At 41.0% G+C, this 14,572-nt stretch overlaps 1 protein-coding gene across 1 annotated transcript in view; it reads left to right on the top strand.

Annotated features, from left to right (window-relative positions):
• The first annotated feature begins 623 nt into the window (after window positions 1–623).
• The window catches only part of CTNNBL1 (catenin beta like 1), a 163,884-nt gene continuing 149,935 nt past the window's right edge, over window positions 624–14,572 (top strand). The window contains exon 1 of the mRNA XM_067013505.1: window positions 624–844. Within this exon, the coding sequence (XP_066869606.1) occupies window positions 815–844 (30 nt within the window). The 5' untranslated portion in view covers window positions 624–814. The remainder of the gene's footprint in view (window positions 845–14,572) is intronic.

Here is a 14,572-nt window from a genome sequence, read left to right as displayed (position 1 = left end):
TAAACAGAAGTCCAGACAGGGAAGTGTGATCACCAACAGTTTTGAAGGCAGTAATAGTTATATGAACTTGGACAATACACTTTCTGAGACATCACTGTCCAACAGAAATACAATGGTAGCTACAAAGGGAGCTACACGTGTAACTTACATTTTGTACTACCCACATTTTAAAAAGTAAAAAGAAATGGGTGAAATTAATTTTATATTTTATTTGACCCAATATACCCCCAATATTATTTCAACATGTAATCAATAGAAGTCTTAGAAATCCGATGGGTATTTTATTTACAATTATAGCACATTTTAATTCAGACTAGCCATATTTCAAGCCCTCAGTAGCCACATGTGGTTAGTGGGTATAGTACTGGACATTGCAGTTCAATGCCTCAGTTTTCTTATCTGCGAATTGAGGATAAAATGAGGGATAAAACTGCCTAGGTCACTGAATGGATTGTGAGAGCGCAAGGGAAACACCCTGCACGCCCGAAGCGCGTGATAAACCTTGGTTCCTTTCATCTTTTCTCTCACCGCACCGCCCTCCATCAAGTCTCCGCCCCCTTTCCCCGCCCCCTTCAGGCTCCGGGAGGAAGTAGTACTGGCAAATGCAGCGCGCTTTACGGTAGTGTGGCCGTAAAGCTATACTTTTACCGCAGTGTGGCCGGCTCGCGCGACGCGCGCACTTTTACCTCATTGGCTCTGCGGCCCCTTCTCAAGGCGCTTTACAGCAGTGTGGCTGCAGCCGCCTATGTGTGCACCGCGGTTTGGTCGTGAGTGGAGGGAATCAGAGTAGACGGTGTTGATTGAACCTGGAACCATGGACGTTGGTGAACTTCTGAGCTACCAGGTATGAGGGACGAGGAGGGCTGGGGGGACCGTCCTCTCACCCGGGCAGCAGTCGCAGGACCAGAGTCCCTTCATCTCACTTTCTCCCACCTCAATCCCGGGTCCTAGCCTCTCATTTCACGTTAACTCTCTCGAATTTCTCCTGGGCTCTTTCAGTTTATTTCTAACCAAGGCCCGGGCCCCTTCTCACCCTGCCCTGGGGCCTGGCTCCCATCAACTATTCTGAAGGCCCCAAACTATCTTCACAACCATCCCCCGTAAACTCTCTTCTCCAGTCATTGAGTTGGTGGTCGTGGTGGGAGAGCACTGGCCCTTCTTGCATTTGAGCCCCAGCTTCTCTACTGACCGGCTCTGTGGCTTTGGGACAAGTCCTGTCGCCCTCTTCGAGCCTCAGCTTTTGTATATATAAAGTGGAGACAGTAATAGCTGCCTGTTAGGTTTGTTTCAGGAATGTATCAACCAATAGATGTGAAAGCTGATTTTAAAGTGTAGAAAGCCGGACCCATGTTAATTGCAGTTATTGACAGATGTTTGACATTCCAGCGTGGGATGGGTACCTCGGAATCTTCTTCTTGTTCCACTTGCTCGGAGTACTTGTGGGGAAACAGTGGCCCAGAGGGTAGAAAGGACTTGTCCAAAGTCACTCAACAAGTAAGAGCTGGGATTAGAGATGAGATCTTTTGGCTCGCAGCTCAACGTTTTTCCCCCACTTTTGACTTCCTAAATGTCCAGTATGGTAGCCACTAGCCACATATGGCTATCAAACGCTTGAAATGGGACTAGTCTGAATTGAGAAGTACTCTAAGTGTCAAATCACACTGGAATTTGAAAAATCAGTATTAAAAAAGTAAAATTTTTATATTGATCACATGATCATGTTGATTACTTTGATTATTGATCATACTGATTAATTATATATTTCACCCATTACCCATATATTAATCATATGGGTAATGGGTGAAATAAAATATATTCAGAATAAGTTTTGCCTATTTCTGTTGACTTTTTAATGCAGCTACTGGCCTTTTTGTGTCACTACTAAAATTACATGTGTAGCAGGGCTTACATTTCCATTGGACAGCTCTGCAGTAGAGAATAGGGGATTAAGAGCCATGAGTCTGAAGCCCTATGGCTTGGAATCTCTGTTTTACTGCTAACTGGCTGCTGTAACCTTAAGCAGAATACTTACCCTCTCTATGCCTCAGTTTCCTCATCTTGTAAATGGGGGCAATGAAAGTAGCTATCATATAAGTCTGTTTTGAAGCTGCTATGAAATGTAAAGTGTTTAGCCCAATGCTTGTCAAAGAGTAAACTTTTGAAAAACATTGGCAATTATATTCATGCAGTTCCCTCAGCTGGTATACATAGAACTGACCTTGGAAACTAGACATCGTGGGAAAGAACTTGTAAGCAATGGGAGGTATATAGCCAGGTGATTTCCTTTTAAAGACAGAAATAGGATGTGAAAAAAGAAAGGAAATAGGAGTGTTGTTGAATGAGTGGTTATATGGCTGTTTGGCCTACATATGAGCGCACTGACTCATAGAATTTTTTTTTTTTTTTTTTGCGGTACGCGGGCCTCTCACTGTTGTGGCCTCTCCCGTTGCGGAGCACAGGCTCCGGACGCGCAGGCTCAGCGGCCCATGGCTCACGGGCCCAGGCGCTCCGCGGCATGTGGGATCCTCCCAGACCCGGGCAGGAATCCGTGTGCCCTGCATTGGCAGGCGGACCCTCAACTACTGCGCCACCAGGGAAGCCTTGACTCATAGAATATTAAAGCTAGAAGAGGTTCATTCATCTGTTCAACAAATATCTATTGAATATGTACTGCATCTACTGAGCATACAACATTGAACAAAACAGACAAGGTTCTTGCTTTTGTGGAGTTTATAATCTGGTGGGGAAGTAACGAGATAAGAAAGTAAACAAATGAGAAATTCAGATCGTGATAAGTGCTTTGAAGGATACACAGGGTATACTACAGAGCTGTGCTGTTTGGTATGGTAGCCACTGGTCACATGTTACTCTTGAACATTTGAAATGTGGCTAGTTAGAATTGAGATCTGCTACACCTGTAAAATACACACTGGATTTTCAAGATTTAGTATGAAAAAAGTGACTGTAAAATATATTAATTTTTATATTGATTCCATGCTGAAATGATAATACTTAGGATATGTTGGCTTAAAGAAACTTATTAAAATTAATACCATCTTCTTAAAAACTTTTTTAATGTGGCTACTAGAAACTTTAAAGTTACATATGTGGCTTGTTTGTTGCTCTCAATATATTTTTATTGGACAGAGCTGCTAAAGAAAATAACCGCTGGGAGCAGGAGACAGGACCTATTATTTTAGGTAATATGGTCTAGGAAGAACTTTGAGGAATGGACATTAAAGGACCGGTGGTTGAGAAGGAGCCAATCGTGAAAAGCACAGAATAATCAAGGTAGAGGGAATGAATAGCCAGTACACAGGCTGTGAGGTATTAAAATAGAAGCTGGTGCAGCCTGTTAGAGGATCAGGAAGAGGACTGATGTAGCTGGAACTTGGTGAATGAGCAGGGGAATGATAAGTGATAAGGTTGGAGATGTAGGCAGATGACAGACTATGTAGGCCTTCCTGTGGGCCATGATAAGGAATTTGAATTTTATTTTGAAAAATCTTATATATAACCTCATTCAGCCCACATATTTATAAATGAAAAATGAACTCCATTTTGGTAAGGGACTCCCCTGAGGTTGAGGGCCAAGGTAGTGACAAGAGATGAAACCAGAATCCTGATCTTATTTCCAGCTCTGTTCATTCCCCACGTGCATTACTCATGCACTTTTCTTTCTGTAAGATCAGTGTCCACTTTTCCTGTTCCTAAAAGATGGTACAGTCTAGAATCTAGTCCATAATAAATGCTCCCATCCTCTTGTGGAAAGTCATGAGGATTACCTGAGTTAATGGATGCAAAAGATCTTTGAAAACTAACTTTTTATAGACATGAAAGATGCATTGCATGCCTGCATCATTTCTCTAAATCCTTATAACAACCCTATGAAGAAAGTACTGTTTTAAATCCCTGTTGTACAGATGGGGGAACTGAGGTACAAAAAAAGTGCCTGCCTCAGAGTTGGAGTTCCTAACCACTGTGCTGTGCTGAACTAAAGTGCTTTCAGATATGTTCTTACATTAATTCTCAGCATGCCCTTTGAGGTAGGTGGCATGCCTATTTTATAGAAAAGGAAACTCAAGCTAGAGAGGTCAGTTACCGGCCCAAGATGAAACAGCCAGTAAGAAGCAGAGCCAGAACTGGAAACAAATGAATACCCAAATCTAGTTTTACAATTTTTAAAACTTTTTAAAGTTGAAGTATGGTACATGTATAGAAGAATGCGTAAATCTTAAGTGCTTTTGATTATACTTGTCATTTACAAAGTAGACTCAATATGACCACTAAAGTTCATTTCTCAGGGACAAAGTGGTCTGATTTTGAACATCCCCACCCCCAGAGTTTGATTCAGTAAGTCTCCCATGGGACCTTAGAATTTGCATTTCTAACAAGATTCCAGGTGATGCTTAAGCTGCTGGTCCAGGGACCACACTTTGAGACATACCCCTGGTCTAGAATGATCTATATTCCTCTTAAAATCTTCTCTGAGACATTCACCCCCCCTTCTCATGGCCATTAGTTCACAGTATTTTGAGCTTAAGTTATACTTTGCCCCTGCCATCTCAGATATTGAGAGCAAATCACTTAATCTTTCTGGGCCTCAGTTTCCTTATATGCCTAATGAGGGGATTAGGTAAGTTTCTCTGAGGTCCCTTCTAGCTTTAAAATTCTGTGATACTGATTATTTAGGCGAAGAGCTCCAGAGATTTCGAGGGATAAGAAAAGCTTGATGTAGAAGAATGAATTGGGGCTGAAAATCTGGGAGATTTGAGTTTTAATCCTACCTTTATCATTATTTATCTGGGCGATTCAGGATAAGTCACTTCCCTTCTCTGTACATCATTTTTTTAATCACTGTAAAATGAGGAGATTGAGCTATATGACTAATGGTTCTTTCTTTTCCTAAAATTCAGAGACTAAGGTAAATAAAAAAAATATGTAATGCCAAAAATGTTTATTAAAAGTATTTGGGGGCTTCCCTGGTGGCGCAGTGGTTGAGAGTCCGCCTGTCGATGCAGGGGACACGGGTTCGTGCCCCAGTCCGGGAGGATCCCACATGCCGCGGAGCGGCTGGGCCCGTGAGCCATGGCCGCTGAGACTGCGCGTCCGGAGCCTGTGCTCTGCAACGGGAGAGGCCACAACAGTGAGAGGCCCGCGTACCGCAAAAAAACAAAAAATAAAAGTATTTGACTTTTTTTTGGATGCTTACTAAATTTCACTTTTGGGGCAACTTGGTGGGAAGATTCCAATTTTCTGCTGAGACTGGTTCTTCTAGTAATAGAGTTAGGCAGCAGGTGCCTCAGTATATGCCTTATATCCTTGACATGTTAACTATTCATTTGAAAAGATAGGAGAATTACAATGTGGACAGGTAGTGGTGGAAAAAAGTCTTAAAGAGGAAACCAGTTATGTTCCCAATATGGAAATGTACTTTTTTGATGCCTTCAGGCTTAGACATCTCATCAAGAAGTGTGCCCAGCAGTTCCTTGGCTGAGAAGTTTCTGCTGCATAGGCACGTATATGAACTCCAGGGCATTCTCATTAATACTGATTCCACAGATGTCTGGAAAAAGTTCTTACCTTTGAAGTTTTGCAATAAAGAATTCACATTTAGTGCAGTTTGGCTCATTGGGAATGACTTATTTTGTGACATGAGAAGTATTCTCTTTGAGGCAGATTGGGGTCAGGGACCCTTGGTTTTGGCAATATTGCAGACACCCACTCCTCTTGTCACCTATCAGTCAGTAATATAGCATTTTCTTGGATTGCAGGGGCTTATTGGAATCTATAATCTTTCTCCTTTTCCCTTCTTATTTCTTTCTTTTGAAGTAGAAAATTTTAATGACAATAATCTGACAGGAATAGTATTAAAGTATTCAAGAAAAGGGAAACTACTACCCTAATCCAATAAAATATTTTTATATTCCTACAGTCCTCATGTATTTTGCATGGCTATAACCATTGTATATATACTGTTTTGTGTTCTGTGCTTTAATTTAACATTGCCAGAAATATTTTTTGTTTCTACATAGTCTTCATGTTGTTTTTAATGTTTACGTACTTTTTGCTCAAGTGATAGACCAACCATTTTTCCCTAAGTTGTTCCTCTATAATCGAGTACTTAGGTGGTTTCCAGGTTTTGTTCTTGGAGATAATATTGCAGTGAACTTCTTAATTCATGTGACATTTTTCCCCTCACATCTGTCGTTAGTAATTATCATGTGCCGTCATCTCCTGTGTGAAGTATTGCATGGGCTAAAATGATTAAGATATGGTCTTGGACCTTAAAGAATTCATAGTTAAGGAGTGAGACAGACCTTTCAACAACTAACTGTATGAATAAAGTATTATGGGAGCACAGTGGAAGGAACGACTGGATGTGCCTGGATAGGGGATGCATTGCTGGCAATGGATTTGGTTTGGTCATTGAGGAAAAGGAGATGACATTGGAATCTCAGCCCTGATGAATAAATAGAAATTCTGTGGGTACTGAAGGAGACTGAGGAGAGTCATTCTTGACTAGAATTAGTGACAGCAAAAGCATGGGAGGGAAATGTTCAGAGCATTGAGTGAATGGAGGGGAGTGGCAGGAGATGATGGGGTTGCTCAGCTGCAGGTATGTCAGGCAATACACAGTGCGCATGTGGAAGTAACCCTTTATCAGCTTACAGTGCTAACAGTAGTGTGTGTTCCAATTTTACTGAAATCTCGATATTACTAGTTGTCATAATTTAATTTTTTCTCATTAATATAGTAGGTATATAAAGTGTTAGTTCATTTGCTTTAATAAGCATTTTCCCCTTGCATGTGTTTATTGTTTGTACTTCTTATTATCTGCTTTTTTTTCTTAGGGTTGTGTTGTAGCTTATAACCGAGGTTTTCTGTCCTGTTTTTTTGTTGATGGTGTGTGTATAAGAAACATTGGAAGCCTGGACACTTGTGCTCAAATATATCTTTCATTCTTTGATAGTCCCATTTTACCTCTAACTCTGAGAATATTGTCATAATCATGATGTCACTTTACAGCATCATGAAATAGGCTCTTTTTGCATGACAGTTTAGACTAGTGCTTTTTGAAGTTACTTATTGTTAGTGGGACCATAAGTAACAAATAAGTTGCTATTCTTATTGATATTCCCACTTCAGGGTGGTTTCTGTTTCATCCTCTGAGTGACGTTTTTTCTTAAGTTCACTTCCTCCCTTTGCAACCTTATCTTCTCTTTTTCCCGGCGATGAGTTCTTTTCATACTCGCAAAATACATTGTATTTATGTGCCCCCTTGCACCCTAGGCAGTGAACTGAGAGGCAGGGACCAGCACCTAGAGAGTGTCTCTCTGCTAGTTGATGCCTAATAAATCATTGTTTAATGATTGAGTGAATGAACCAGTATGTGCCTTCAAATATGCTCTTTTGGAAAGCTGTTGTTCTAATATCTTGTCTGCTTGCTGGCTTGTATCTCTTTGCTTTCATGTTAGACTTCAAGAAAGTTTGATTCAAATCCGTTACTTCAGTTACTGAATTGTCTTTCCCTGTGCTGTACAGAGGACCTTGTTGTGTATCTATTTTATATATAGTAGTTTGTATCTGCTAATCCCAAACGTCTAATTTATCCCTTCCCCACCCCCTTCCCCCTTTGGTAACCATAAATTTGTTTTCTATGTCTGTGAGTTTGTTTCTGTTTTGCAAATAAGTTCATTTGTATCATATTTTATATTCTACATATAAGTGATATCATATGGTATTGTCTTCAATTTACTTCACTTAGTATGATAACCGCTAGAGCCTCATTTTTTTTTTTAACATCTTTCTTGGATAATAATTGCTTTACAATGTTGTGTTAGTTTCTGCTGTATAACAAAGTGAATCAGCTATACATATACATATATCCCCATATCTCCTCCTCTTGCGGCTCCCTCCCATCCTCCCTATCCCACCCCTCTAGGTGGTCACAAAGCAGTGAGCTGATCTCCCTGTGCTATGCAGCTGCTTCCCACTAGCTGTCTATTTTACATTTGGTAGTGTATATATGTCCATGCCACTCTCTCACTTCGTCCCAGCTTACCCTTCCCCCTCCCTGTGTCCTCAAATCCATTCTCTACATCTGCGTGTTTATTCCTGTCCTGCCCCTAGGTTCTTCAGAACCATTTTTTTTTTAGATTCCATATATATGTGTTAGCACATGGTATTTGTTTTTCTCTTTCTGACCTACTTCACTCTGTATGACAGACTCTAGGTCCATCCACCTCACTACAAATAACTCAAATTTCATTTCTTTTTATGGCTGAGTAATATTCCATTGTATATATGTGCCATATCTTCTTTATCCATTCATCTGGTAATGGACACTTAGGTTGCTTCCATGTCCTGACTATTTTTTTTAAACATCTTTATTGGAGTATAATTGCTTTACAATGTTGTGTTAGTCTCTGCTTTATAACAAAGTGAATCAGTTATACATATACATATATCCCCATATCTCTTCCCTCTTGCATCTCCCTCCCTCCCACCCTCCCTATCCCACCTCTCTAAGTGGTCACAAAGCACCGAGCTGATCTCCCTGTGCTATGCGGCTGCTTCCCACTAGCTATCTGTTTTACGTTTGGTAGTGTATATGTGTCCATGCCACTCTCTCACTTTGTCCCAGCTTACCCTTCCCCCTCCCCGTATCCTCAAGTCCATTCTCTAGTAGGTCTGTGTCTTTATTCCCATCTTGCCCCTAGGTTCTTCATGACCATTTTTTTCTTTTTTTTTTAGATTCCATATATATGTGTTAGCATATGGTATTTGTTTTTCTCTTTCTGACTTACTTCACTCTGTATGGCAGACTCTAGGTCCATCCACCTCACTACAAATAACTCAAATTTCGTTTCTTTTTATGGCTGAGTAATATTCCATTGTATATATGTGCCACATCTTCTTTATCCATTCATCTGGTGATGGACACTTAGGTTGCTTCCATGTCCTGACTATTGTAAATAGAGCTGCAATGAACATTGTGTTACATGACTCTTTTTGAATTATGTTTTTCTTAGGGTATATGACCAGTAGTGGGATTGCTGGGTCGTAATGTAGTTCTGTTTTTAGTTTTTTAAGGAACCTCCATACTGTTCTCCATAGTGGCTGTATCAACTTACATTCCCACCAAGAGTGCAAGAGGGTTCCCTTTTCTCCACACCCTCTCCAGCATTTATTGTTTGTAGATTTTTTGATGATGACCATTCTGACTAGTGTGAGGTGATACCTCATTGTAGTTTTGATTTGCATTTCTTTAATGATTAGTGATGTTGAGCATCCTTTCATGTGTTTGTTTAGAGCCTCTTCACTAGAATTTTATTCTATAACCTGGTTCCTCATCTTAGAGGAATCATACATTCTTTTGTCTTCCAGCATCTTTTTTGTTGTTGTTCTTGTTGGGTTTTTTTTTGTTTGTTTCCTGTACGCGGGTCTCACACTGTTGTGGCCTCTCCCGTTGCGGGGCACAGGCTCCGGACGCACAGGCTCAGCAGGCATGGCTCACGGGCCCAGCCGCTCCGCGGCATGTGGGATCTTCCCGGACCGGGGCACGAACCCATGTCCCCTGCATCGGCAGGCGGACTCTCAACCACTGTGCCACCAGGGAAGCCCTGTCTTCCAGCATCTTTATGTAAACTCTTAGCTCACTAGTCCTGATTTAGGTTTCATGTGACTACTGAACATTCTGACCATATGCTCTGGTATCACATAATTCTCTGCATCTCTCCACCCGCCCCCTTATCACCTACCCCCAATTCTGCCTTTTAGTCAAGGGTGTAGCTGTCCAGCAGACTAGAAAAAAGCCCTGGAGCTAGTTCTCAAAGATGAAGGGGCTTAAAGATGAAAGGCAAGGTTCTTTTCCTCATGGAAAATACAAACTCCTGAGCAGAGGGCTAGCTCTTTTCTCAGGAGTCAAGAGGGTGTTAGGATCTGAAAATGCATAAGTCACGGTTCTTGCTCTCATGGAGCTTACAGTCTAAGGGGGAGCATCCCACAGATTTGAGAATTGATAATCCAGTACACAGTGCCATTGCATGAACAAGATGTGGTGGCATAGAGGCAGGAGCAGCCCCGCCGTTGGGAACTTGGGAGGGCTTTGCAGGGGAGTTGTTGCTTCTTCAGGAGCCTTTTCTCTATCCCTTCTTTTCTATTTCAGTTGCCACCATCTTAGTTTAGACTCTTGGGACTTTGTCAAATAATTAGCTTTCTAGTTTGTCTTCATTTTTTTCTTTGTGGATCTCATATTGGTACGATGAATGTGGGTTTATTTCCTCTGTGTGCCAACAGAACACCCTTCTCTGGTCATAGACTCCAGTCCTACCTATTTCACCTTCCTTGGAGATAGGTCTTATTGAGATGCCTAATTTTGGAGGTGAATTTGAGGAAGACAGCCATACCTTTCTGCAGTCTCTCACTAGGTGTCACTGTTTAAATTGGGGGATTGCATTTATAAGATCCCAAGAGAGAAGTTTTCACATGTATAAGTGACTACATTGGAGAATGTGGATGGTTCAAGATAGCTTGTTATCACTGTTGGAGAAAATAATTCAAAATACATGCCCTTCTGAGTGTGCCCATTTTAGACGTCTTTTAATGTTTAGTGTAGTGGATGAACAATAACTCTGGGTCAGAGAGACTGCTGCCTGTCTTTGAATCCCACCTCTGCTACTTGGTAGCTATGTGACCTTGGGTCACTTAATTAACCTCTTTAAGCCTCAGGTCTTCATCTTTAAAATGCAGATTACATAATAGTGTCTGTCTCTGCCCCACCATCTTTTAAAAAATCTCCACTTTACCATCTTTTTTTTAAAGATACAGGATTAAATGAGACAGTGTGGGTAGTGCTAAGTAGTATAGTGCCTGACACATGGTAAGTGCCCAGTACATGCTAGCTGTCAATTTTTATTATTGATATAATTATAAACAACACATATGGTATAGCAAAAGGAAAAAATGTTTTTTTCGAATTCTGCAAAGCTGCCTTAGTATTCCCAAGGTCACTGGTGTCTTGGAGATTAAGGTTTAGAATGCTGTAAAAGGAAATGAGAACAGTTTGTCACGCACACATTCCACAGTATAGAACTGTTCTCAATAGATTAAAGTATAACCCTAGTCTACCACAGTTAGCAGTCATTGATATCAAGGACTATGTCATCAACACAGTAATATTCTTTTCCCCAGGTCGCTTTAATATTACTAAGATGTCTCAGTTTTCCTCTTTTCTAGTGCCAGGAATCTCATTTACAAATTACTCCTTTCTTTTTCTTTTTTTCCCTTAATGTTCCTGAAGGAAGTGATTGGTTTTGGTCTGAGTCTTGTATAGCTGTAGGGAAAACGGAATTAGGAGAAAGTATAGCAGGAATACTCTTACCTTCTCCAAGGCCAGCCATTTGATTCTAGTATTTCAGCTGAATAGTTCAAGAACATTTTCTTTTCCACAGAGTTCCAGGAGTGAGTGATCTGAAAGTGTGTTGGCCTAAACTTTGGAACCCCAGCTCCATTGTGGGTTGGTGAACAAACTAGATTACCTTCATCCTGAGTTCAGTGAAAGATCTAGTGAGACTACCACAGTGCATTTTCATCTCTTAACTCATTTTAGATTATCAGTTTCCTGTAAGCAGATTGTCTTCTTTGGCTCCTTAGACTTCCCTTCAACTACCCAGCAGTGTCCAAAGTCAGTGACTGAACCGAGAAGGATTTGAAGTCAAGCATAGAGTATTATGATGCTTCTGTTTGACTGTGTCTGACTATATTCCAAAGGCAGGTATGATCAATTATTGAACACTTTGGCATTATTCATGTGCTTATTCTGTTAGTACATAAAATTGAGCATTAATTACATTTTTATTTGAACCCCCCCTCCAGTTAAGAGCAGCTAAGTTTAAAATTACTTTTGGAATCTTTAATAGACTTAACCATTAATAGTATATCAGTTCTCTGCTGGTGTTTTGTATGTTTCTAGGGCATTATGACACATACTCACCATCAGGCTGTGAGCCAATCCAGATTTTCAAGGGCTAGTAAACTTCATTCAGATTAGTAATCCATATCGAGCCTTTCATTTTTAAATTATTCAACAAATTTATTAAGTGCCTACTAAATGCGGGATGTTATACTAGGCAACAGGAGTAGAGTGATACACAAGACAGTTTCTGTCCCTTGTCTTTATAGAACTTATACCCAGGGAGGCAAGACAGAAAATATACAAGAAAAACAAGTACAAATAAATAAGAACACCTAAACATGCAAACAAATAGTACTAGAGGAACAAAAACAAGATATTTTAAATAGAGATATGAAGGGAAAAATGGGCTGATGTAATTCAATGATTGGGGATCATCAGAAGGTTCCAGAAGGCCTCTCTGAGGAGGTAACATTTGAGCTGAGAATGAATAATGAGAAGGATCCAGCCACATGAAGAGCTGTGGGAGCAGCAACGTAAGCCAAGGGGAAAACCACTACAAAAGTCCTAAGGTGGGAACAAGCTTGTCATGTTTGAGGCAGTATGGCCTAGAGCATGGTGAGTGAGGCAGGGACAGAGATAAGGACGGAGAGGTCTGCTGTGGGGAGGATGGGAAGCCCTAAAAGGTTTTTGGGAAACCATTAGGGGTTTTAAGCTGTGGACTGACACAGTTTGGTTAAGTTTTAAAAGATTACTGCTTCTGGGGAATGGAGAATAGGTTGTAGGGGAGCGATCTGGCCAGCTTAGTCGTTCAAAGGGGATTGAATTCAGCTTTGTGCTGCGGAGGGCCACAGCTGAAGCTGTGCTCTTCCTAGAATAATTGCTTTCCCGCCTAGGTTGTTTTCAGAATCTCCCAGTTCTAAACATTTAATCTGGGTTCTGGCTTAATCAAGAAGCAACACTCTCCTAGTGCCAGGCTTGGCACAGAAAATGTGGGCTTGGTGCCTTTTTTGAGCACCCTGGCCTTGAGAGAATGAAAAAAGCAGCCTCTGGTGGACCTGAGGACAATGCAGCTGACCCTTAGCACCTGGTAATTTGTAGAAAAGCTTTGGAATCCATAAACTTTATGTGCTTCTGCAAAACAGTTGCAGATGGTACTGATGATTAAATATCACCACTGTTTTGCCCAGATCTTCTGTGGCCATCCTCTCTATGTCTGGTTTTACATTACAGTGGGTAGGTAATTAAAGGGGCACAGTCATTTCTGATTATGTCCAGGACATCTTTTTCAGTTGGCTTGGGGGAAATTTCAGTTTCTGCCAGTTGTATAAGTGACTGCAGTGAGCAGTGCCTGTGAATGGCTCCTTTTTGTTTTCAAAATTAAAAAAAAAATTAAAAAGAACTCTCTCTAATGAAGGGGAATAATTGCCTGCCTTTGCTGTCTGCTGATTCTCCAGTGGGAGTTCTGCCATCACACTTGTCAGAGTTAGTTGGTAGGGACTTTTTTTCCTGAGTTAGCAGGTAGAGATCTGAACGGGCAGAGATTAACACAAATTAGCAATGGTACAAGCATATCCGCAGAGTAACAGATTTCCTTCTGACCAGAGGTGCCATTGGTGGGCACCGCCTAATTTTCTGTGCACCTCTTACCACTGATGACAGGAGGATGACAGGACTTCTCAACAAATAAAAAGAATTACTTAAGCACCACTTGCGTTGGGCAGTTTTTACAAGACTTGAGAGTTTCAAAGGCCCTCAATCTGCTTAGCCTGCCAATGCAGTCACTGAATATTATCTCCCTGGCTTCTCATTGGGGGATCCTTAAACCTCATTCAGCATAGTGAACTTGGAGAGACAGAAATTCTGATTCTTGTACCTCATTTTTTTCTTTTTCCAAAGATTTCTTCTTCCATCCCCACAGAACTTATAAGGACACAGAAGGTCCAGTGGGGGAAAAAGAGATGGCATTTACCTTTTGGCTGACATGACTTGTGCTAGTGGTTGGAGGGGATTCCATAATGAAGATTGCAAATCACTTTCCATATTCCTGGAGCCTGTCCCATAATTAGAGGATTAAATATTTTGTTTAAATTAGTAACTTTCTCTCTACTCTTCCGTGTGCTTCAAACCACCATTAGAGCAAGATGGAGACTGGTTGACAGTCTGATATTGGGCTCCACATTCTAGTTGTGCTGTTGGCAAGAGGTTGAGGAAGTCTTACTTTAATTAAAAAAAGCAATTTTTAGCCATGGTTCATCTTGTGTAAGGCAGAGGCACTTTGATTGCTGAGTGCAATGAGTATAGCTTTTTTCAGGAGCATGACACCAAGCCTAACAGGACAATATCAGGAGGTAGGTGTGCAGCTGGGCCTGAAGTATTATTGCCTCTGCATTAATGGCAGATATGCCTTCAATTGACAGATTATCTTTGTGTTTGCGGGAGAAGGGGTTACTTATAGGTTTAGTATGTTCCTGATTTGCAGTGAATGAAAAACACCTTATAGAGGAGCTTGTAGGAATTGTCATACTTTTAATGAGATAAATGAATATGTGTTTTCTCCTCCCTGTGTCACCAAGCCAAAAGAACAAAATAGAAGGCTGGGAACTACCAGGTACTGAAGCCTACTGAGAGCCAGACATTGTGCTATTTGATTTG

Source organism: Kogia breviceps, chromosome 14, assembly GCF_026419965.1.
Source record: "Kogia breviceps isolate mKogBre1 chromosome 14, mKogBre1 haplotype 1, whole genome shotgun sequence".
NCBI classification, from domain to species: domain Eukaryota; kingdom Metazoa; phylum Chordata; class Mammalia; order Artiodactyla; family Physeteridae; genus Kogia; species Kogia breviceps.
Note: the sequence above shows the minus strand (reverse complement) of the source record. Positions and strands in the feature narration are given on the sequence as shown.